The 24,630-nt window shown below is 36.6% G+C and overlaps 1 protein-coding gene across 20 annotated transcripts in view; it reads right to left on the reverse strand.

Moving 5' to 3' along the window:
- The window catches only part of CACNA1D (calcium voltage-gated channel subunit alpha1 D), a 238,207-nt gene that overhangs the window by 12,027 nt on the left and 201,550 nt on the right, over positions 1 to 24,630 (reverse strand). For all 20 annotated transcript variants that reach the window (XM_069812325.1, XM_069812332.1, XM_069812330.1 and 17 more), the window contains 7 exons: positions 23,877 to 24,004; positions 23,666 to 23,762; positions 21,963 to 22,065; positions 20,751 to 20,852; positions 14,940 to 15,070; positions 1,920 to 2,036; positions 20 to 384 (listed from right to left, as the gene is read on the reverse strand). In XM_069812325.1, the coding sequence (XP_069668426.1) occupies positions 20 to 384; positions 1,920 to 2,036; positions 14,940 to 15,070; positions 20,751 to 20,852; positions 21,963 to 22,065; positions 23,666 to 23,762; positions 23,877 to 24,004 (1,043 nt within the window). The remainder of the gene's footprint in view (positions 1 to 19; positions 385 to 1,919; positions 2,037 to 14,939; positions 15,071 to 20,750; positions 20,853 to 21,962; positions 22,066 to 23,665; positions 23,763 to 23,876; positions 24,005 to 24,630) is intronic.

Here is a 24,630-nt window from a genome sequence, read left to right on the forward strand (position 1 = left end):
TACATATTTGTAAGTTTACCTCCTACTGCTTGGCCTTCTACGTTTCTCATGATCAGTTCTGGAGTAGGAATGGTAGCCGTTTTCAGATCTATGCTCGTGATTTCCAAAATTTGTGTGTTTTCCATGAACTTTGGACACGTTGGCATTATTGAGATTGGCATTGGTTGAGTTTGGAACTTGCTTTGCTACTGAGTTGTGATGATGATGATTGTGGTATACAGAATTTCCTGCCTGAGGATATATATTTTTCTCAGTCTCACTTGCAGATGGAATTGAAGGCCTCTGAACATGTAAGGGACGGTGTGTGGTGTTGATCTGTTGAAATGAATCTCGTCTGTCACTGCTAATATGGTTTATATGGTTGCCAAAGAGGGCACCATTCCTCTGTTTTAGGGGAAGAGAAAGAAAAAAATTACATCAGATACCTTAACAGAACATATTGTTGACAGTGGTAACTTTTCTCTCCTACATGCACACAAAGTAGCAATTCAAATAATGTGTGATTTTTCTTTCTAATTTTATGATGCTTCAGATGGGGTCTCCTGAAGTGATAGAGGTGTGATTGTGATAATGACAATATTTGCCTTTCAGAGTCAAGTCAACATTATGCTGTGATCATTATTCTTTTTCCGTACAACTAAATGTGACATCTGGCTTTCTCCACATTTTATTATGCAGGAGAAACCTAGATTCCCCATACATGAACATGCACCAACTTCCTTAGAAAGGGACGTGTCTGCTCAATTTTTGAGAACACTTTGGTGGAATTCTCTCCTATTCTCCCAGAGCATCAGTTTGCAACAGGCATCACTCAGACAGGATGGAGTGCCATGCAACAGCTTGCAAGCGTATCTCAAGTAGGTAACGTTAAGCTTTAGTGCTTCCATTCTTTCACCTTGCAGAGGTACGAGAAAGAGTAGTAACTCTTTATCAGCCCTGAGAGAGTGTAATGGATGGTGAAAGAGAGAATGAAGTGCTAAGTTATGACTGTGACATGCAGCTCTCTCTTTACATCAGACCCAGATTATGTAGCCTCCCTGTCTAGCCAGGTGTGGGTCCTGGATGACAGCAGTCTGTCTTGAAGCTCAATCTAGGGAAGACAGGAGGTAATGATGGTTGGCAGAGAAATGCATCTACTGATGGTAGCTGCAGCACTGTCTCCAGTGCCTCATCCTCCTTTTCTGCAAAGGACAGTAGCAAGCTATGGGGCTTCTGACATAATTACTGCAGAAGCATGCTTTTACATCTGCTTCTTCTGAAATGCTTGTGAAAAATTAAGTTTTCTTGCTGGCTGACAAATGGTTTGCAGATTGCTCCTGATTATAACACCAACTTCATGTGTTCACCATTAGACTGAATATCTATAGAGTAAAAGAGGAAAACTAATCTTTTTTTCTGATTGATTCTTATTGATATCCCTCACAGGAAATTGGAAATGGCATTTATATTTAGTTGACTGCTGTGTAATTACAGGCATTCGTTTTAAAATACGCAGCTCTGTGTCTGTTGTAGTTCGGCTGCACAGAATTTCATTCTCTTCTTCCTATCTACCACTGCAGAAGTTAAGACACTTGCAATTTTAAACCTTGCCACTATCAAAATTTGAGATGGCAAGGTTCATACCTTTTCTTAGGATTTGCCTAAGAAAAAAATAAGAATTAGTGAGAAAGAATTAGGGGCAGGAGAATCACCCTGCAGGAACTTCGTCCTAAATTTATGATGATGTGCAAGTGTCCTGGTAATACCATTTTTATAGATATAGATATACATAAAATATACTTATTTATAAAATACTTATATTGTGCTGATTTGAGGGGAGATTTATTATTATTATTATTATTCCATATTCAGGGATAAGCTCATTCTTTAATCTCAAATTATACGATAAAACAATTCACATAGCTGTGTTCTGACATTACTTTATAAACATCTTCCTCCTCCTCTGGATTGTTTTCCTCTGGTTCATCATCTTGCAAGTCACAGGATATAGCTCGGCGTATTTCAGGGCCAATATCATGAAGTGTCCTTAGTCCTGCCTAAATCAATGACAATATCATAATACATTAGGAATACAAATTCTTTTTCGTTCTTTAATTACAGGTGTGTTAATTTATTTTAAAGGACAGTTAACAAGTTTTTGTATCCTGGCATCCGTAGAGGATGCATTCTACTATATATCTCTTTACTGTTATTAATAAAAGGCTTATATACCAGTACAACCCTGTTGAGGTGAGCATGTCTTTATTATCACAGTGTAGATCCTGACTAAAAGACCACTGATGTTTATGGAACCCTGTGGAAATGAAATTCATTTTATGATAAAGTTTAAGTAATCAGCAAGAACTATAATAAAATGCATTTCAATGAGATGCATATTTAATGTTAAAAACATGTTTGCAGCCTGTGTCCACAAAGGAAACACAAAGAGATCTTTGCTATAGCAACAGCAGTTTTAGCAGAGCTCAGATGGAAGAGAAAGCAGTGAAATAATTCCAGCTCATCTGCACTGCACTGTTATATGCAGATATTCGATTCAAAGCTTTAGTTTAGGACAGAAAACCATCTAGCTACAGTAGGCTGGACATCAGCATATATTGGTTCATATTCCTCCCAAGCCTGCTACCACAAGCAACCTTTAGGAAAAAGGATAACGCTGAAACTGCCAAGGACAGACCTGCACGTTAGAGAGAAAACAGGCATCATACTCAGGGCCAAGAATTCAGTGCTTTTGTATAGGCCTTACTTCCTTCAGAAAGGAGGTATTTTTCCTGTTTCAGCTCTAGCTGTCATGGTCTGAAGCAAAAACCACAATCTTGTTCTTCCCAACTCTTTTGTTTATCTCCTCAGGTTCAGAAGAAATCAAAGATTTGTTCGTTTAGCCCTTTACTAACACTACACTTACCCTACTAAAAATCATGCACAGCACTTGGCTCAATTCTTGATTATGATCTAAAAACCTAATTTATTATTTTTCTACATTTTTTTGATGCAGATGCGAGGGCTGTCCCAGCCCATCCGAGCGGTACTTCTATTGCATTGTCACTTCTATGACATTGCATGTTACTTGCCCTGGGGTAGCAGGAAGATGTGTAGAGAATTTTGTGTGTTTCAGAGCCCTAGACGGAGCTGAAGGACCTTGGAGGGCATCAAACGTGGCTTGGTCCCATTCAGGCTGCCTATCACACATGTTCCCTGGAGTACACCACAGCATCACAGTCAGGTTTCAGCTCAAAATGGAAATAGCTGGTTTGCTGGGGAGCAAAATGGCATTTATGCAGTGTGGGCAATCAGAACCTGGGAAGGGATGAACTGAAAAGCTTTGTATCTACCAGTGTAGATTTGCTTTAGGCTCCTCTTCGGGTTTCACTCATACTAGTATTTCACTTCCTGAGAACGGCACTTGACCGATCATATTAGCTACATATATTTGGCAATTATATTTTCTTCCTCAGGGATGCACTTTGAGAGTTATGCTATAATTGAACAAGGCTCTAAAAGTCATTTACTAGTGAGTTAATATATGTTTCATGAATACATTGTGCTTTCTCCCAATTCTTATGCTAATTGCATAGTCAAGACCTTACCAAGGTTGCTAATGTCATCCTTTTGTAAGGTGCTAAAGAGAAGTAAATTTACCACTTGAAGGTACAGATTTCAAAGTAGAAGACCAGAGGCTTCTATTTATTTAGCAGAGGCAAAGACAGTATTTATTTAGCAGAGGATTACTACTATATTATAGTTATTCAGTCATTAGCAAGAATAGTCACTTGCGTTTCACACTCACTACCTGCTTATTTAATAGCAAAGAAAACTAGAAAGAACAAAACACCTCAATGCTACTCTCAGACAGCAGTATTATGAATTTTAACTCTGACAAAAAACTACTAGCTTATATTCCTGTCTGCCAAATTGTGACAAAGTACCACAAATATATGCCTAAATGCTGAGAAAAGCCATGTGTTTGGCAGCAACATAATGAATAGTAATTTAATTTTGATTACTTTTCCAACTGCCTTCTGGTTTACTTCTGGGTGAATTACTCCTCCTTTATTCAAGAGAAAGCAGGCAGCTTTTATCATCTCATGTCTCTTCAGTAATACTCATTTTCATGTAACAGACCTCTTGCAATGACACAGTCAACAGCGGAAGACTAAAACCTAGATCACCGTATGTAAAAGTATATGTTGGTTAAACTAAACCAATCAACTTTATTCACTCATAGCCAGTATTGAAGCCACAGGTTCTACAAGCAACATCCACCTGCAGAATTAAAATATTCTTCGGTGTATTTGCTCTAACAGAACTACCTACAACAATTTTCTGAACTCTATCACTAGAACAACTACTCCCATGTACTGTCTTATTTTACCTGGTGTAATCTGACAGTATTCTAAGTAATCTAAGAACAATTTTTATGACAGGAGAGCACTGCATAGTGAGACAAATTCTCACACTGGGCTCTTACTGATAAGACAATCCTTCACGAGATCAGTCAGCTACCACTGAAGTAGGGATGATGTAAAAATGCAGGAATGGGTACTTATATATCAGTAGGAAATTCCCTTCTCTGAACCACATTTAATATCTTCTGAGAAGATCATAGAGGCAGCATGGACTGATAAAACATTTGACCTTACCTTCAAGCACTTCAGAACCAAATTAAAAGAACACACAAAAAAATCAAACCAACCTTCCCCAAATGTCTCCGTTAGTTTACGGGGAAGAAGGGTCCTTCTGATACCGATTTCCCTATATAACACTGCCCATTTTAGTCTGCCCAGCAAGAACCCTAGAGACACTATAATGCACAGGGGGACAATGGGCATATATGTTGTCCTCCATTTGTAAGGTTCTAAAAACTGCTACATTTAAAATTTGAGAGAATTTCTTCTCTTAGAAAAAAACCTGAGTAGACGGGACTTTTCAGAAAGAGAGCCTGGATAGTGATTTGTCTACATTTGCCAGAGGCATGCTTGTTTCTTTTTCACTACGACTACTGAAGTTCTTAGGAGGACATCATTTCCCCGAGTAGAACTTTATAAGACCTATTGTTGTTATAACGTGTAAAGATTCAAGACTAGCCACGTTCCTGAAGCATCATGCTATAATGACTTTTAAAAAAAAAAAGTCAAATTTGAGTGTCATACAGAAATTACTTCCTCACAGTCTTTGAGCATGGCTTATCAGAGTTGCAGAGGAAAGGAAATAGCAGCTAAATCCTCTTTACTTTTCCCAAATGGAACAACAAGTAGACAGTGATATAAGAACTTTCATAACATTTTCTTTGGTTAGTAAAGATTACTGGAAGGGTCACACTCTTTCTAGTCTCCCTTATATCCTTTTTTTAATGGCAGATTCTTAATTCCTGAAGATTTTCTCATGTCCAGAGAATTCTCACCTTTCCTTAAAGGAAGCTTCAAGATTATTTTATGCCATTTCAGCAGTAAAAAACACCTTTAAAATTTTTCCCTAAGTAAGTGCAAATGTGAATAATAAATATTCATTTATTTCCTATTTTTTGAGGACCAAAATACAATTCCCATCATTTCAAGAAGCAAGGGGGCAGTTCTGCCATCATATGTACATCTAATATCCATCTCAGCTCACCAGACTGAAAACCTGCCTGGTTCACAAGGCTGTTAAATCAGTCAGGTGGATCACGTTTCTGACAAAATGTGTTTAATAATCCCAGTGTATAACAGAAAACAAAATTGTTCAGTTCTGTTCATCACTAGCTTTCCAACACAGAGTATTATTATTTGCTATATACAAATGTCTTTGCCTAATGTACCTGTAACTAGAAAAAATACATTTTTTTCCCTCACATGGGTGTTAATTTTTATGTGCATTTACCCTATACTTTTTAGTAAATTTTGTTTTCATCAAAGACATTGGAAGATGAAAGGGTCTATAACAGAATAACTAAAACATACAAGAGACATGTTTAGGCACCAGTTCTATAGGGATAACATTGATTAAAACTGCATCATTGAATTATTCATGCTGTTCTGCAAGAGGACATCTGTTGTTTCTACTCAGGTTCTTCTATTTTGTTGTTGTTTCTTTGAAATAGAGGAAGAAAAGAGATTAATGTTACTGTGTTTGATGGCCTCTAATTCTATTCTAAAGATTTCCCTAGAAGTTTGCAAAAAAGTTACTACTTATTCAGACATTTTCTCACCAAAATTTAATTTTTGATGCCTTCCTTGCTTAGTTTTTCCTTGTAGGCATAAGAAAGATGAGACTTATCAGTCCAATGGTTAGTTAGCAAACCAGTGACACACAGTGCGCTGAACAACATAATTACATAATAAACCCAAGCATGTCTTTAAATAGGCTTTCCCATAAATGGACAAGATGACTTCAAATTAACATGATAATTCTGTGCAGCTGTGCTTTATGAGGCATAATAGCACCTGCAATGTGCTTAGGATGGCACAAGGCACTAATACACCAGTGCTGGGTCCTAAACAGCATCTGAAGAGACAATTAAAGATGCCCCTGTCTCTGACACAGCATTGAGATGACACACATGTGCTTTCAAATGCTGAAATAATAGAACTGTAGGAGTCCCTCAGTGACAAAAAATGTCAAATGACTAATAACTGTATTTCTGAATTGGTCATTTAGAGAGAGATAAGCTTAAAGATGCTTGAAAACCACCTCACGCCAAAACACCAGAACATTTAAAAGTAAAGTAAGTTAAACACTAAAACATGAAACAGTTAAACATTTTAAAAAGACTACGTTTAACAAATGCCAAATAGATTTAAAATCAATTTTCCACATCTATAGTATGCATAAAACAGTAACACCATTTTAGATATGTCTTATATTAAGAAATTTGTGTGTAATGCAGGACTCCGGAGTCATAACTTTTAGAAAACCATTTAAATTCTTATAAATACTGGAACTACAAAAAGGTAATTTTCCCTACATCTAAACTAAGCCCATATCCATTTTGAGGTATGGTGCAACCTACATAGAGATGTAGTTTAAGCTCAGTTTAAGAAGTGCAAGCACAATATTCATTTAAATAGTAAGAATCACTATCACCCACATTATTTCTAGTCACATAAAATACACAAAGCTCCCTCTTCTGAGGCATCTTGTAGTGAAACCAGGAAATAGAAGAGACTTGTAAGCTTTGCTTCACAGATGTTAGAAGAATGATGTACATTTATGTATATTGCTATATAAATTCACTAGATCTGAAATAAAGCATAAACATGAATTCTAAATACTTAAGTCTTCAGACCTTCACAATACTGGAAGCCTGTGACTCTCAAAATGTTCATATAAACCATTACATATGTAGATAATGAATGTGTTTTTACTACCCGCTTATTTAATAGCAAAGAAAACTAGAAAGAACAAAACACCTCAACGCTTCACTGACACTTTAACATAAAAATAAACTGAGGTTAGTATGAACAGAATACAATGCAAGAACTACTAAAATAAGAAAATAAGCATGCAGAAAAACAGCTGAATAGACCTACGCTATAGCAGTGAACATAAGAGACATAGTAGTCAAGTCGTGATTCCCCAGTGTTATTCATCTTCATAGAGCCCATCTTCTAACGCTGAAGCTGAGTGCAGTGCTCTACAACTACACAAGAGCTCCGTGCTCTCAGTCAAACCCAGACTCCCTTCAAGCTAAGCCTTTCTGTGACCACAACATGAACATGGGAGCACAATTAAACTTAGCTTGAGCAACATATCACCCCCTCAGCTGATGGCTACTAGAGGGTTTTTTTCTTTTTTGTGTTACTGTTTACTGCAGGGTTGATGTTACTTATGAAATTTGCAGAGAGAAAAAAAACATAATTAGTTTAATCTGAAATATGTTCCCAAAATCAAGTTCAGCTCAATAAATTGGTACTTTTGTGTACTTGTGAAGGGAAATATCCTTTATTTGTATGTATTAACAAAGAGGGTTACACGTAAATAAATATGAAATACAGATGCAAATGTTACATAGTTTACAATTTTCCCTAGGAAAAATTATGTAGAATTAATTCATTTGCTCTAACTACTGGACAAAAGTAATTAAACTTGTTCATGCTTCACTTAACATTTATTTTACTAGCAATGTGACAACTCTTTGGCTCAATACAAGTTTCCATCACTACAGAAAGACATCTCCTAAACTGCTGCTACAAATATAAGTTTGTTCTGATTTTACCCAGAAAATATATTTATTCTCACTGCATAAGTATCAGTCAACAGCATAAGAAAGGCACTGCGAGCCCTAAGGAACATTTTTTCTCATGTCCTAGGAGCATGTAGAACACCACAAAAATGACAGTAGATAGAGAACATGAACTTGTCACCTATCATTTCAGAACCACTTGCTTTTCTTCCCTTCATAAGGGGTGAAAAACCCTGGGTCTGCAGAAGACAGACTATTGTAGTTCCAAGCAATAATGTTATTTCACTCCTGAAGATGTTTTTGGTGACAATATGCAAGTCTAGACAAACTGCTGGTGGTTATAATTTGAAGTGTCCTTTTCTAAGTGAGGAGGAATTTGACACTTCACGGCAAAAACCACTTTACTCAATAGCCTAAGCAGATAATCCCCTGAGACCCACTTCACTTTCTAGACTGCTTTCTCTTCTCTGACTAAACGAACCCAAAGAGCAGCCTGTGTTAGGCTAACAGCAAATGCTCCATCCTTGAGGAAAACCTGAGCTCTACAGAATAAAAATCACCCTGAATGCAATTATTGTGGAGTAAGAAGAATTCCTGCCTGCTGCATGCTTTGGCATTCACAAAGCAAATCAACTTTTGCAGGGAGCTCTGTTCCAATTTGCTGGCTCAGCCCAAACTTTTATTGTTTCTTCTCCCCCCCTAAACATTTCTCAAACTCAGTATCAGAAGAAGCTGATTTCGTTATTCGAGATGGGTCGAGGTTCTGGCCCCAAAATTGTGAGGGGGCTCTGCCAGTGACATTCTCCTGACACAGTATGAAATTTTGGTGTCATGCAACCAAATAAAGTTCAGGCAAAGGATGAGATTTTCAGAGTTTCATGTCTTAAAATGCCTAATGTCTTCATGACAAAAAAAAGTACTCTACTTATTCTGGTGTTAATTCAGAAGCTGCTGATTTTACAGCTTCTACACTGTCCCCTGAGAGGCAGACACAGCCGCTCCTCACATTACAGGGCCTGAAAGAGCCTGATCAAATGCTGGATGCTGTTGAATAAAATCTCTTACAGAAGTAAATGTCGGCCCACCCACCACAATCAGTTTTGCTTCTCTTTCTCTAGTTTAGCTTGTCACACTACAATTACACTGCAAAAGAGCCACCCGCATAGTGAAAGAGGCATTTCTAAGAAATATTTTATCAAATTAAGGACCAAGTATCACTACCTTGCAGAGAGAGAAATTCAAGTAGGCTAAAGAGAAATGGAAGGGGAAGGAAAAAAAAAAAAAAAAAATCTTTACAACGGGTGTTTTTAAAGCTCTGTTGTCCTATTAGAGAATTTAATATCAATTTTAAATGTATCCAGTCTTGTTAAATACTTGTCACTGATCAAGATCAACTGTAACATGCTCTTACTTAAAAGTTTCAAAAGGACAGGGCTGGCAGTTTTAACAGCACTGCATGAAAAGTGCAGCTGATTTCAAAGTGAAAGCAGAATTAAGTGCAACTCCTTCAAAAAACCGCTTTGATTTTGTTGGCAGAAAGGCAGGCTAACTCCCCAGTACCTATAAAACCCTCAGAACCTTGGAGGGGATAAACCACACCTTATTTTCTTATTGTTTTTTCTTGATGTTTTGCATCTCTTGACATCTTTGATGTCAGAGAAACAGCAGCAAGAAGATTGCCTTAGTGTGATTCCCTGTTTGTTCACATCTTTATTACTGACATCAGATACATAAATATCATCAAGGCTAGGTAGCTGATGCATACTGCAGGTTATAAATATTTTTGTTTTGTTTTATAGAGCAATATAGTAAAGGAAGAACCCAAAGCAATAGAAAACTTCTTTTACTAGTCCTAATTTTTCAAACATTATCTGAAATTAAATTTGAGAGTGTTAGCATTGTCACTTCAACTAGAAGTAATTAAGGATGCAAGAGGTGTGTATGTAAGAAAGCAGGGTTAAGTAAAACAGTTAATTCAGAAACTGTAAGAACCCTATTAATTATTTTCTCCAGCTATTGAACCACCCCTAACTCAAAACTGCTTTTCAATAACAAAATACTCTTTAAAAGTAAGAAAAAAGTACATCCCTTGCATTCTTCAGAAGTGAAAGGATGATAAAAGTTTCTTGAAATTTAGGACTATTTTATTGACAAATATACACTAATAACTGGTTCAAGTAGGATAAGAGTCTTGATAAAGTAAATTTTGCTGTAGTAATGTGGCTGTAAAGTGCTGGAAAAACATTTTGGTGCCAATATAACTGCACACATAGAAAGCTTTTATGTAGTGAATTGTGAATGACAGAAAAGACATTTGGGAGAAGGGTAAAATTAAGGTGCCATTGATTTTTAGTTTTTACATCTACTGCCAAAACTTCTTGCTCTGATCAAAAAAAGTGTATCTTTTTACTTAACCTTGAAATTAAATTCTTTTTGTGTCTCTCTAAAGATAACATCTTCTAAGAATAGTATTTTTACACATGCACCTGAGTCAGCCTGCCCGCCTGGGTCCACGGATTGAATCTTTAGCTAAATAATGTGGCTGCCAAGGGAAGATTTATGCTCACACTTGTTGAAACAGGACTTACTAACATGACTGATGTAGGCCACCAGAAATTTTGTCCTGTGTTATGCAATTTTCTTCAACTAACTAAAGATGGTGCAGATGACTCCTTATCTTTTGTACTAGATTTTTTTAGAAGTGCTTTTCTGGCTGAAAAAAATTACTTTTTATGACCTTGAATTCTAGTTGTAATATTGTGAAGATTTTGCTTTGCAGTTCTAAAAAATCTTACAAGTCAAAGTTCTTTCTTAAATTATTGTGCATCATTTTTCTGCCAATGTTAACATAAGCCGTTCCATCAGAAACAGCAGCATGAGAAGTAAATGTTTTAAACAGTTTTAGCTAAAAGGAAGGTATCCAACTTAATATCCTACAATCTAAGTAAAGAACTAGTAAAAAACCCCCAAAGTAAGTGTAACTCTCTTGGAGGAAGCAGTGCCTTAGGCCATTTGACAGTTAGTTACATGGTTTTCCCTTCAGTATCTTCAAAAGTACTAAACAAAACTATTGGCGGGGGAAAAAAAAAAAAAGAAAAAACCCCCACCCCAAAACCCCAAGAAAATACCACTGAAAACATAGGGAATAAAGGAAGGCAAAGGGGAGTGATCTACATTTAAAAAATTCTGTTACATTCTCATAAAACAGGGAAAATGGCAACATCCATGTTGTTTTCTCCCCTTTTTTCAGGAGAAAGGAGATAAGGAAGGCTAGGCTAGATAAGGCAGCAATTGCAGGGTTTATGAGGTCCTTAGGAAGCATGTTCTTAACAAATTAACTAGCTCTGCTGCTAATTCCAACTACCCCAAGAGAAAGTTACAGATGTCAGCAAAAGTACATGAGGATTTATTGCTCATATAGCTTTTGACACAAACTGGAACGGTGACACTGCTTTTTATCTGCTGGTTTGCTTAAGGACACAACTGATCTGCAATAGGGTGAGATGTTGATGAGAATATGGAAATACAGTTGGTCTTGTTCCTTACAAATAGAAGAATCGGATGGCTGGAAAGCCTTTACTTACTGTAGTCTGATAAAAATATTTTCCTCATCTTATTTAAAGCTTTAAAGAAACAATTCCTAGTATAGGAAGGTTCTGAACGACAGAGCTTGAAAAACTAGACAGACTTAGCCCAGCTTCTGCTGCTTTCATCTCTTCTAGCAATCCAGAAAGCAGAAGCTGTTTGCGGTGGTATTATCATGACTACTAGATACTGTGAAATCTTAACTAGTTTAAAGGACAAACTAAAGAAAAGCTGCTGCTGAAGTCACATCCCTGCCCTGGTTACAGGAAGTTTCTTATTTCAAAAAGAAAGTTCCCAAAACAACGAAAAGATAACGTAAACACAGCCAAGAATAAAAATAAAGGTCCCGTATTTACTGGCAGATTTCAGTGGCAGCAACTCAGGTGTAGTTGAAGATATTTTTCCCCTCCAGAGAGGAGAGAAGGCTGACTAATATAGTACTTTTTTTTGTTTACAATCTGTTCCACACATACCTTAGTAAGCAAAGTCAGATGCTGCAATACTGTATGCGCAGTTTGTATGATTAGTTTATGCAGAGATATAAAAACAAACAGTAATTTCATCTGTATGAACTGGGTAATAAAGATATAAATCCACTGTGATTGCTATGTGAAGTTCCTTCAGTGTTCACAATGCAAGTGTGGCATATATTGACATAATAGTCATCACAATTTCCCTAAGAAACTGGGTGAGAGACAGAGTGATATTGCACGTTTCTGCTTTTCTTAGTTTACCAGAGAGACCTGCAAACATTATTTTACTTAGAGTATTTGAGAGAATAAATGCAAAAACCAGCTACTATTAACTCACCGAGAACTGAAATAACATCCTCATAGTTACAAGCCTTTCACAGATCATTCAAAAAAATTTCTGTAGTTGAAATACAAGTTGATGGTATACCCATAAATTACACTGCCAAAAATGGTTGTTAACAACTTAGGTATTTTAAAACATTAAATTTTTACAAGCATTTAAGCTTTGGAGAAAGCAAGTCTGGAATGAAGAGGCTGAAAATGGAGAGACATCAAATTTGTGTACATTATAAGGCCAAAAGGATCCTCTGTGATCATTTGTACTAACTTCCTTAAAATACATCCCACAGAACTGTTCTCAGGGGCATTGATGAGAAGGAATCAATTCCTTGGTGAAGTAGAATATCTCTTTTAGAAAGATATCCAGGTCTGTTTTAAACCTGTATCCCTATATAATTAATTATTCTAACAAACATGGCATTTTGACTTTGAACTTGACTTGCCTCCCATATTGAATTATGTTATGCCTTTATATGCTGGACGGAAAGCCCATGAGACAGGGCTTTTTCCTAACCATAGGTTTCAGCTTTCTTTGAAATGGCATTTCCACTTTTATTTCATAAATCAAGGTGAGTTACCAATGAATTGTTTGAAAGACAAAAGTAGAACAGAGGAAAATGGGGAGAAAGGAAGAAAGAACCTTCCCATCTACCAGCCTGCATTATTTTACTACCACAGGAGCATTGTTTTAATCAGCAGAAAAATAAGTGCCATGCCTTGAATCCTATAAGCCTTTGTAGGTTCCTAGCAGATTCATGGTCATTTTTTTAGCTGTTCTGAATTGAGAAGTATTTGTCTAAAGACAGAGGAAGAACTAATTCTTTCCAGTTTCATCCTGCCCTCTGTCTTTGCTATTGAACAGGAAGTGCAATCTGGTAATAAACAACAGAGCACACTCACATTTGGAAACTCAAAGTGTTTGTTTCTATATTGTTATGTGTGCAACTTCGAAAACACAAGTGGAAAACCATAATACTGTGGCTTAAAACTAACTTTGAGCTCCTTTTGCTCAAATGCTTCTGAAATGAAGAAGTCTGCAAAGTCCTTCCTAAAAATCCAATGTCTTTCACTTCCCCCTCTCAACTGTTTCCAGGCTTTTTCTCTCTTCCATTCCCCAAAATTTTCTCTTCTCTCATGATATGCAAATATAGTTTATACTGTAAGTATAAACTCGCAGTAAGCAAGCAATGTGCTCACACATCAACAGCAAGAATTGTGATGAATCTTTCTCTGCCTGTTGCATTTCTTATGCTTATGGTGACTGGGAACAGAATGTGTGTCAGAGCTGCCAGCAGAGACATTCTTAGGAAATAGGAATGAAACAAATTACCTGCTTAAGACAGCAAAAATAATTCTGCTAGATCAAAGTACAAATCAGCAGGATTTTTAACAAAGAAAACAGGATCTGAATCAGATTAACACATTCCTCCCTTTTTAGAGAGTGTTTTTCACAACATATTCCTAAATTTTGGCATCAGAATAAAAAGCTATCAGAACATCAAATATCTTCATAGTTTGTAGGAATCTACTCAGCATGTACTGAAATTCAGAAAGTCGCAATTCAATAAAAATGGTGCAGTGTATGATGTCTGGAATTATCTGAGGACAGCCTTCCATTTGCCTGTTTCAAAGTTCATAATACAAAGGGTATCACTGGACAGAAGTTTTCAGAACATACTCTTTAGATCACATATACTCTATAGACTGCTTGCTGCAGGCCTGTTGAGAGACAGATGGCCAAATCTATTGTCCTGGTTTCCATTTGATAGCTTGTTTTAAGAGACAGACAGACGTATATGACATTAATGTAGTATGCTAATGTTACTTCCTATAAAAGAAATCTATGAATGTGAAGTTTGAAATTTGCAAACATAAAAAAATACTGATAGGAAGGTATTTCACCAGTAATCATAAGTGGAAAAGAAAAAGAACAGTGAGAATTAAGAAGAAAAATGATACCACATAAAAACCTCTGTACTATGAGGTAATGCATATTAGGAAGTTACCCAAGAACTGGCTTATAGCATTGTAGGAAGGAACACAAAGAATTAAATAGTTAAAGCAAAACAAAGAATGGAAATGATATCTCAGAACTTCATTCATCTGATTTTACATCAGCAACTTTAGACTATGATGTATCAACTAGATTTGCTAAGAAATTTTATAACCGTTGCTACTGTTTGAGTAATCCACAGAGAATAACTTTTTGCACTTACCTTGTTATAGACAGAATAGCAGGATTACGTTTTACTTTTCTGACGAATAAGGGCCAAAAGTGTCCCAGCTAAATAAAATCCTTGCAGCACTGCACAATCATCAATATTCATCTACCTGCTATTTCAAGTAAGCTCACAAAATGGTTAGTTAAAAATGTAAAACAAAATCACCTGCAGAGCAATCGTGGTATTCTTCGCAGGATATTTCCCCACCAGTCCTTGTTCTTTGCGTTTCTTGAATTTCCTAAAGTAGTCCTGTATCAGGAAGGTGGCATAGAACTTCCCCACGGTTACCTCATCATCTAAATGAACAGACCAGACAGATCTCTCCCAAGTCAGCACATTTATCAATAGCCTGTACACTCATATCTGATTTGGGGGGAAAAACGTGATGGGTGCAATACGTACTATGCTTTCAGCTTACAACAACGGAACCTGTAACTAGCTTAAAAGCAATGTTTTAGCAAGCAGTTTAGGCTCAGTCAGTTAAGTGAACTCATCCTTAATAAAGAAAGAAGAAAACACAATATTTTACCAAGTCTCATGTACTTCTAAGTAAGTTCATGTAAATGTCTAACAAAACCACAAATGTTTGTATATGCATAGAAGCTGAAAGACTGGCTTTAGTTACTTGTAATAAATGGATTAAAATAAAAGCTACTATGACTTACATACACTTCTGTTCATAAGAGTGACTCTATCAAAAAAAAGCTTACAACATCATTTTTTTTTCACTACTAAACCAAATTTGCTTAGTCAGTCTATCGATATAGCACTGTTCTGATTGCATAAGGACTGTGACATCTTTACAGCCTGCTTTGCTATGGACATTTTTTAATTGATGTCATGCCCTCACTGTAATACCCAAGCATCTTCCAGTTTGAGTTTTGTTTGTGTCCCAGATGCTCATGTTGGGCTGCATCTTCTGCTATCTTATTGTCACCCAATAAGACAGATTCTAGCGTCTGAGGAAATCCCACAGCAGTTACAATGTCACATATCTTCTATGAGGCTCTTGTTTAAGTGAAGACGTGGTCCTTAGCCACCTTCTAGATAGGTGGTGATGATAATAGTAAATATGAAACAACATGGCACTTTCCCACATTATTGTATTGTATCAGCTCTGCAATGCTGATAGAAATGAAAATAACTTCCATCAGTTAACTTAGTACAATTCAAAAGATAAACAAACAGCAAGTACAGTAAAACCTAAGATTTTTACAGAGTCACTGTTGTGAACAAAATCCAAGTTTCAAAGTTTTCAAAGTTCAAAGGCAGGTATCTTATGAGGATATCGAAATCGCCTGGTTCGTAGCATGTTAAGAATATATGTGCCTGTTTTATGAGTCCCATTGAATCATTCAGCTGTGCAAGTTTGATCTCTTGATGAGTAACGCTTGCCAGAAAACTAGGAATAGTTTTCTATTCAAAAACATTGCTTTTGTTTTCACACACTTTTTTCCCCTAGAGGTATCTGGCATGAAGTTAGCTATTTCCCTTTCTGCTGTGTTGCCTGATCTCTCAATTTGTTTTAGTATCTTGAGATAGCTATTTGCAACATGGTTGCTAGTTGGCTACTGCCATGCATAAAGGAGGGCTGGTGTGTTTTAGGCATCAAAGTTCTCTCCACTCTTAGGTCCCACATCCTGGTGGGCAGTAAGTTCCTGTCATTCCAGTTGCCCTTGCTGGGACAGACGGGTGCTTAACACATCCCAGGATCTGGGTTACTCTGTACAGTTGTGACTTGACTAAACACAGAAAATCTAATCTGCCCAGACACGTTTTAACACACCTTTGTTAGAAAGTATGGATTTTTTTTTTAGTGTTATGTGATTTGTTTTCTCCATATTTTAACTCTCTAATGGAGCTTTAGGATAGGCTTGGGTTTTTGTTTTGTTTTGTGGGTTTTTTTTTACATATGAACACATTCTGTTAAGCAAGCTTTTTCTCTGATTGTCAGGCAAATTCTTTAATCAATTGTCATAAACTGTAACGTCATACATTAACATTTGATTAAAACAGAGTCTCCTTGTGTCTTCCTTTTATCAATAATAATATGTCCCAATGTATCTCACTAATGATAGTATTTTTACCTGTAATATGACAGCTTTTACTAATTTAAATTTAATTAACTTTCTTCTTTTTGTGACTTGTTTTCATATCGATGAAAAGGATGGGGAAATCCAATCCATGTACAATACTGTTTAAGTTAATTTTTGTTTCTGTGACATTTGTCTCAAAATGAATTCTCTACCATTCAAACAAGTTCTTTCATTGTAATGTCTGAAATGGGCTGTATACATGTGAGAAAGTACGACAGGCTTTAACTTCAGTAAAAATGCACCAGGGATGTATTCTCCCAGTGTTTTATTTGTCTTTAAATGTATCAAAGCAAAAATAATTATAATAATTGCTTTAAAATATCTTGGTTGGGAGACCAGTCTGTTGAAGGAAATATCTTAGCACATTAAAGAGCCTGCTCTGCCAAATACTGACATCTCTTCAAAGGTCCGAGTCCCCCCCAGTTCCCGCTAGGAAATAGGAGGAACTCCATAGCTTACAAGAAAAGCTCTCCAGTCTACAGATTCAGTCTCAGCAGTAAAAAGCTTTTTAATTGACTCTACAAATCTAATTTCTAAACTTTTTGTGAACATTTGCTTTGATGTTCATCTGTACTCTCCCTTGGCAGCCCCTCGGGAGACTAATGGTATTTTGTATGAGGAAGAGATCTCTTATAAAGCGTCTAATCTAAACTTGCCTTCCTTAGTTTAGCTGAATCCATTGATCTGCAACATAGCCTTGGTCAAACTGCCCAGATAAGCTTTTCCCCATCCTTTATACTATATTGTTTCAAGTATTTGAACAGAGCTTTTAAGGAAGTGATATAGCAAATGGCTCCTAGAAAGAACAAGCACATAGAAGTAACAGACTTGATATAACAGATACTACTATGGGTTGCACTTAGAGCATGTCTCAACTCAGGCTATGACACTGCATGACTACTGACTGTACCTGAGATGACAGTACCTGTGAAATCCCATTATGAAGAAATTAAGGGCCCTTGTTGATCACTCTGGACATGCACCAACTTTTTATGAGCCTATTAGATGAATGCATTACCAGTTTGCTGAATTGTGCATGCCAAAGTCTGTATGTACGAACAAGGTGCATGTGTATTTCACAGGCACAGTCAGTTGTACTGCAGACACATGCACACAAGAACTGAAGCCTGGCCAAGGGGAGCCATCCTTGACTTTGTTTTTTGAGTAACACACATATAGCCAGATATGGACAGGTATAGGGAGGCAGCTAAGCATAACTGACCACAGAATAGACAAATCTATAATTACAGTTAGTGACAGCAAAAGGAATCATTTCAGTAGGAATTTTTTGGAAGAGGGCAAGAAGTATTAGGCAGGATTAAATGGGCTTGCAGGGGACTGGGGAGTTTAGAGAATACAGGTGAATCTTTAGCGAGTTGTTTGTATTTCTCTTACTCTCTAGTTTCCTAAGAATGTTAACTCATTCATACATTCAGGCATTTGGCTGACATCCTATGGTTTTGCAAAGCAGTTTCATTTTTCTGTACTGAAAAAGTGTTGCTAACTATGAACAGTTTAATTAAGTTACAGTAATGAATAATTTAACCAGTACCAAGAATTAGTTAATTCCATTTCTATTAGTTAATGTCCATTCTAGTGCATCTATTTATAATTCAGGGGAAAAAAAATGCTATACTGATTATTTTCATTCTGCTCTGCAAATAATTGCTCTCTTTGTGTTCTGGAGGCATGGTCATGAGGAAGGATCTAGCATTCCATAATACCAGCAAAAGTAATACTGGAGAAAAACTTTATAAACGAGACCGCTCAATACTTTTAAGTGCAAGTGATTTCAAGGTATTGAATTTGGATGCTTTTTTGATTTATATTGAAGAAAATCTTCTGTCTCCTACCAAATTGTTATTATCAGCTGTGACTGGTGTTATTGTCATATACAATTTTCTATTGAATATTAAGCATCAATAGAAACCAATTTCTACTGTATACTAAGCTATTTTACACTCCTGTGGCATATGAATGCAGAAGAGCTGTATTCCTCTTTCTTCTAGGTGGGTTACAATATTTTCAATGTTCAGGTAAGTCATAACAAGGTCCACAGAGAAACAAACCAAACTGAAATCGAAAATTCATAAATCTTCAGGACTTCCCAACATGTTCTTATTTATACTGGGTTGTAGAAGTCATACTGCTTCCTATCAATTGAGCAGTGATCCAGGTTTTCAGCCTTCTAGCTACACTGAAGAGCTACATTTGCGGAATAAATATTAGCAATGAATTTTAGTATAGCTGAAAATAAATATACAGCTTATATTCAGCAGTGAAATGAAGCTGAAGTGAACAGTCAGTTACTTTGTAAGATTAGTTCTAGGAATGTAATCTCTACAGATTCTTTGTCAGATTGATTTAGGCAGGCACAGCTCGCTATTCTGAAGCATGCATCTCTATTTCAATAAAAAAATGTAGGGGAATAAAGTTGGCAAGAGGCAACACTAATTCCATGCCACCACCCTAAAACAGAATTGCTTCAGAATATTCGGAAAGACTCATAGTTGAAAGGAACAGAGGCTGCAGAAAAAGCTCAAGCACATAGTTACAACAATAACAAAGCAATTCATCAATGCCATGCAAGCACTTAGGTGTAAGGCTAAAAACGACAGAGTAGAACACAAAAAGTTGTTTTAAATGTGCAGTATCAGTTCCCCTTTGGAAAGTCAAATTTGCTCGGGTTTTGCCTTCATCCCCACTCTTATCTGGCAGCCACCACACCAACAGCAAGTGGCTCCCTCCAGCGACAAAGCTAATGCTGCTTCTTGGGTCATGCTGAACAGCAGTGCAGCCAGCATGCTCTTCCTCCCCTAGAGACTGCGAGTGTCACCTTCAGAAAGGGATCAGCCTCCACCACCACCACCGGGCCTGGGATCTTGAGTCTGCTTCCAAACCTGAGCCTGATCAGTCGTGAAAGCTGCCGTAACACTATAAAAGTACAATAAACTACAAGAAATACCAGATGATTACAATGGATCTGTGTATTGGATGTCTAGATAAATACATCCTGGGTGTGGGTGACCGTGCAACAGATCCTGCACCTTTAAAACTTGAAAAAGCAAGTAAGAAACAGTCACCTAAACCTACACTACAGCATACTAATAAAAATGTGTATATCGAAAAAGGCTAAATATATATATCAGAATATATATATTTAAAAAGAGAGATATAACAAATATTTGACGTGTCATTTTACAGCACGTAGCAACACCTAATATACGTGCCTTGTAGTTCTCGCAAACGTATTGGTGTCATTAGAATTTAGGTATCTCTTTGCATGGGCCATATTCATATCTCAGTCATACTGGCATAACTGAACCATTTCCATTATCTGTCGACTACGGAACTGCTCTGGTTTAAACTAGTGTAACTGAGATAATTTAGCCTCTTGCTTTATTAATTTAGAAAAAAAAATATATTTTTAAGCTGGCAATTAATTTCTTCCCAGAAGCATTCAACACATACAAGGATATAAGCTATAATGTAGTGTACATTGTCAAGCTTAATTAGTACAAAACATGTTATTTTGCTCAATGCATTGAAATCAAACTAAGTTTAGTTTATTTTGCTGAATGATTTGAAATCAAGACTAGGTTTAGGTCTAATAAGGTATTTTTTTCAAGCAAGAAAATAAGCATAACATTTTCCTCTCTTTCTTTTTGATCTAAGGAAGTTGTACTTATAAGTCCTGTATGTATTATCTAGTGTAACAGGATATAATTTTCTCAATATTTATGTTGTTGTTATTATTGTTTGTTGTCCTTTAATGATGTTATAATTGCAAAATTTAGTAATTTTATTTCTTTGGTTCCTAACAATCTAGAAAGACCAAAATGCGCAGAGAATAGCATATTGCAAAGTTTATCAGACTGACCGCCAGCTGGAGGGACAACTTGGTCAAGTAATTTCATGCTCGTTTTCTTCCATATTTTCTTTATAACTGCTCTAAGTTCTTCATTTGCTTGCTCTAGGTTACCTGTGGCAATGAAATAGAAAAATGGAAGATGGCAATTATGTTTCAACCAGCTGCAATGAACGATCCTTTGGATGTTAGTTAGCTGTATACAAATAAAGACTGTGATAGAGATTCTTTGCAGCAAGCCTAAGCTACATGAAGTAGCAGATAACAACACTACAACAACTAAGAAGAAGAAAGGGTAGAAGACAGTGAGCTCCTGGGGCTTTCAAATCAGTCTCTAGAGTACTGCAGAGGCCAACCGTAATTTACAGATCTTGGCTCTACTCTGTCACTGCTTAATACCTTCTGCTTAAATTGTGCGGAAAGTGATGACTTGCTCTTTACAAGCCACTTCTTTCTTGATCCAAAGCTGAGACTTTATTTGTTTAATCATAGTAATTACTCAGTTGTACAGGCTTGAAAGTTCAGGCAACTGACTACTGAGCAGTTTTTCATGTCCTGCAGTGCTCACCTAAACCACAGCGATGCCTGAGGGGGCTTAATCTCACCAGTTTGTTATTGGCAGTGGAACTCAAATTCTGCTGAGAACAGCAAAAGACACAGAACAGAAAGTAGTAAAAGATTGTAAAATAATGAAATACTATATGAAAATAGTGAGAAAGTTCTTTGAAACATACCACTATTTTTTAAAACTTTTCCCTCTTTGATGCAAGTGACAGAAATCCATTCAACCCAGTCAGAACTGGCCTCGACCAAACTGGGGATGTTGCTTTCAAGTGTGCAAAAGTTGCAGTTGCACCAATGTGGGATCCAAGGCACCAAGTTAAGGAGTAGTGAGGAAGGAGCATCTTAGTTGGACAGAAAGGGGAATTCATTCATCCCTTGCAGTAGAACTCCTGTTATGCCACGGCTACATGTTTTTATCTGACCGGATAAAAGCATATAATAATTTCTGAGATTTCTTGGGCTCTGGCCTCACTATCCCTTTCCTTTCATTTTCTAGCAAATCAATCCCAGCAACTGTGAATACAACCCATGATCCAAAGGCAAACCAAATCCAGTGAGACTAAGGCCTTATGTCCAACAAAATTAATGAAGTAAATTGTAACTTTTCCTCATTGTACTTTCTGACAAGTGCAGTAAAACCTTTACAGCTAAGAACCTTACCTTCTGTTTTTATCTTTAGAGCAGTCCTAACCAAAGCAAACAAAGTAGCATTGAACATGACGGTTCCATCACTGTTCAGTGGCATATTCATGGCTACTAACCTCTGTAAATGAGAAAAGGAAAAATTTTGATGCGGCTTTGTTTGAAGAAACAACTCCTTATGTTCATGTCTGAGAAGCTGACGTATTCAAAGAATAACATCCACTGAGAGGCATAAAAATTACATAAGTCTTCAAAAAAAAGTTGAGTCTTCCATCCTAGCCGCTTATAACAACCACCCAACATCCCTTCTTTCTGATATCAGTCACATGCATGCCTATACAAAAGCTAAAACTGTCCAGTAGTTTTCATGAGCTACTTATTGAGTTAATTTGCAAACATTGAAACCCAGTCCTTGGCTATGACTATAAGTCACACCATGCAAGTATTAAGGACAAATGCAGTTATTTAAGAGCATGCACTCCAGTTGCAGTCATGTTCCAGGTTTCCCATGGGTTCCTCCAGCCTCATGCTCCATGAAGAACCACAACACCAGGTCTGTCTTGTATAAGCTGACTCATTTCTCAGATAACTCTTCAGTGATGCCATGCATCTCTTATGCTGTCTACAATGAATTAGTGTGAAAGGGGCTATCCTCTTTTGGATTAGTCCATCTCTGCATTAGTGTTCAGCTTTTAAAGCAGTAATGCTGTGACCCTGTCTGTCAGAAGAACACTATTTAATCTATCAAAATCTTTTCCTAATGTCTGACTTGGGTTTTCTTCTATTCTAGTTTAAAAGCATTACTCATTTGCATAATTTGTCTTAATGTATAGATATAGGTTTGCTTTAAGTATGCCTTGTAGCATTCCATTTGAACCCAGTGTTTTATACATCAACTTACCTATTTATAAAACAGATATAAAAGAAATAGAAATGCAGAGCTGTTGCAACAATCCTTTAATTAAAAGGCTTGATCTTATTCCTGCTGAAATTGCTAAAACCACAATATCCATAGTTCTGAAGTCCTCAGATAACATAGTAATTATTCATCTTTGTGTTGCTTCTCAGCTTTTATATTAAAATGCAATTAACCCTCATCTAAATTACACATAGTGCCTGAAAAATTCTACATAATTTAAAATTCCCTTTAATTTTCAGTCTTCTCACTCACTGCTACATATTGTATTGCACACCATTATTCACTTCAGCTTGGTTTATCATCTTGCACTTGTCCCCACTCTTCAATCTCATTTCTGTGTTTTATGTGCAGCAAACTTCTCATCAATGTGACTGTAAAAGTACTGTATCAAAACTCAATTGTCAATTAAAGTAAACTACCACCCTTTTTTCCCTAGGACTGAAATCAGAAATGTCACTGGGCTGAAGTAGTCTAATATGCGATACCGCATCACCAGAAATGCTGGGATGAGGTAGTTCACATATGTGACAATAACAGACTAATTATAGATTTACAGACTGACCTCTTTCAATGTGATGCTCGGTGAAGAATTTTACATTGGTGGTAACTACTCAAATGAGTACACAAAGCAATGACACTATTTTTGCTGGTTTAAGTTAAGCCTGCAAAAAACCTGGAAAACTCAAGAGTGAAGGAGTCCTTGTGAGCAGAAGATTACTGTGCATACGTGACACGTGGGGCAGAACTGAATGAATGACTGAACCGTGAGAGAAACCTAGAAAGAAAATAGGGTAAAACCTACCTTGCAGGCCACTCGGTGAGGGCATAATTTGCCAAAACCAAGTGGTGGCTGAATGCGTCTCAGTAACGTAACCACATCAAGATGCTTTATCCTTCCCCTAGAATCAACAGACATCAGTTACCGAACATACATCCATTCCCCAAAAATATACTATGCTCTCCTTTTATTGATTTTACCAGATAAATCTTATCAGAGAAATGATCTAACTTACTTTGCTTCAGGGTCATATTCTGACCATATCCTTTTGAACTCATCCAAATGATGGGGACCCAGAATAGACCAGTCACGTGTCAAATAATCAAAATTATCCATAATGACAGCCACAAATAAGTTTATAATCTAAAAAAGTAATTAAGAACAATCTGCCTTAATTATTTTGAAATTTTGAAAAAATATTCAATAAATAAAATAGTTTTATAAGGTAGCAGGTTAAGAATTCAAACAAATAAATTGATCTCATAAATGATGATTTTTGGCAAATATCATCAAATACCCCACAAAATACTTGGTAACCATTTAACTGACTAACTGGAACTCTATCAAGTAATGGTATGACAAGAGTGTGATTCTATCTTAAAGTACTCAGTCTTTGACATAGGCTGTAACATGGTTTTGTTTCTCTTCCTGGATTTGCCAGATCCCACTACATCAAATTAAAGAATGGATCCAATACATGTATTTGACACAGTGTAGATCTCAGGAAACAGCTTTTGTATTAACAGGATTCAATGTCATGACAGTAAGATTTCTGCATGTGTTGCTAACACAGATGACGATACAGAACAGCAGAACATGTATGTTTACATTAGTTCACAGAATTCTGTCCAAACACTCTCCTTTTGCAAGGAGACAGCATTGTGAATAGAACAAATCAACCAGCTTAGACCAGACACCTGCAATGAGGAAAAACATATTTCAAAGATTATTTTAGAGCAAATAATCCATTATGCCATGGATTAGGGAGA

This window comes from Haliaeetus albicilla, chromosome 24 (genome assembly GCF_947461875.1).
Source record: "Haliaeetus albicilla chromosome 24, bHalAlb1.1, whole genome shotgun sequence".
Classification (NCBI taxonomy): Eukaryota; Metazoa; Chordata; class Aves; order Accipitriformes; family Accipitridae; genus Haliaeetus; species Haliaeetus albicilla.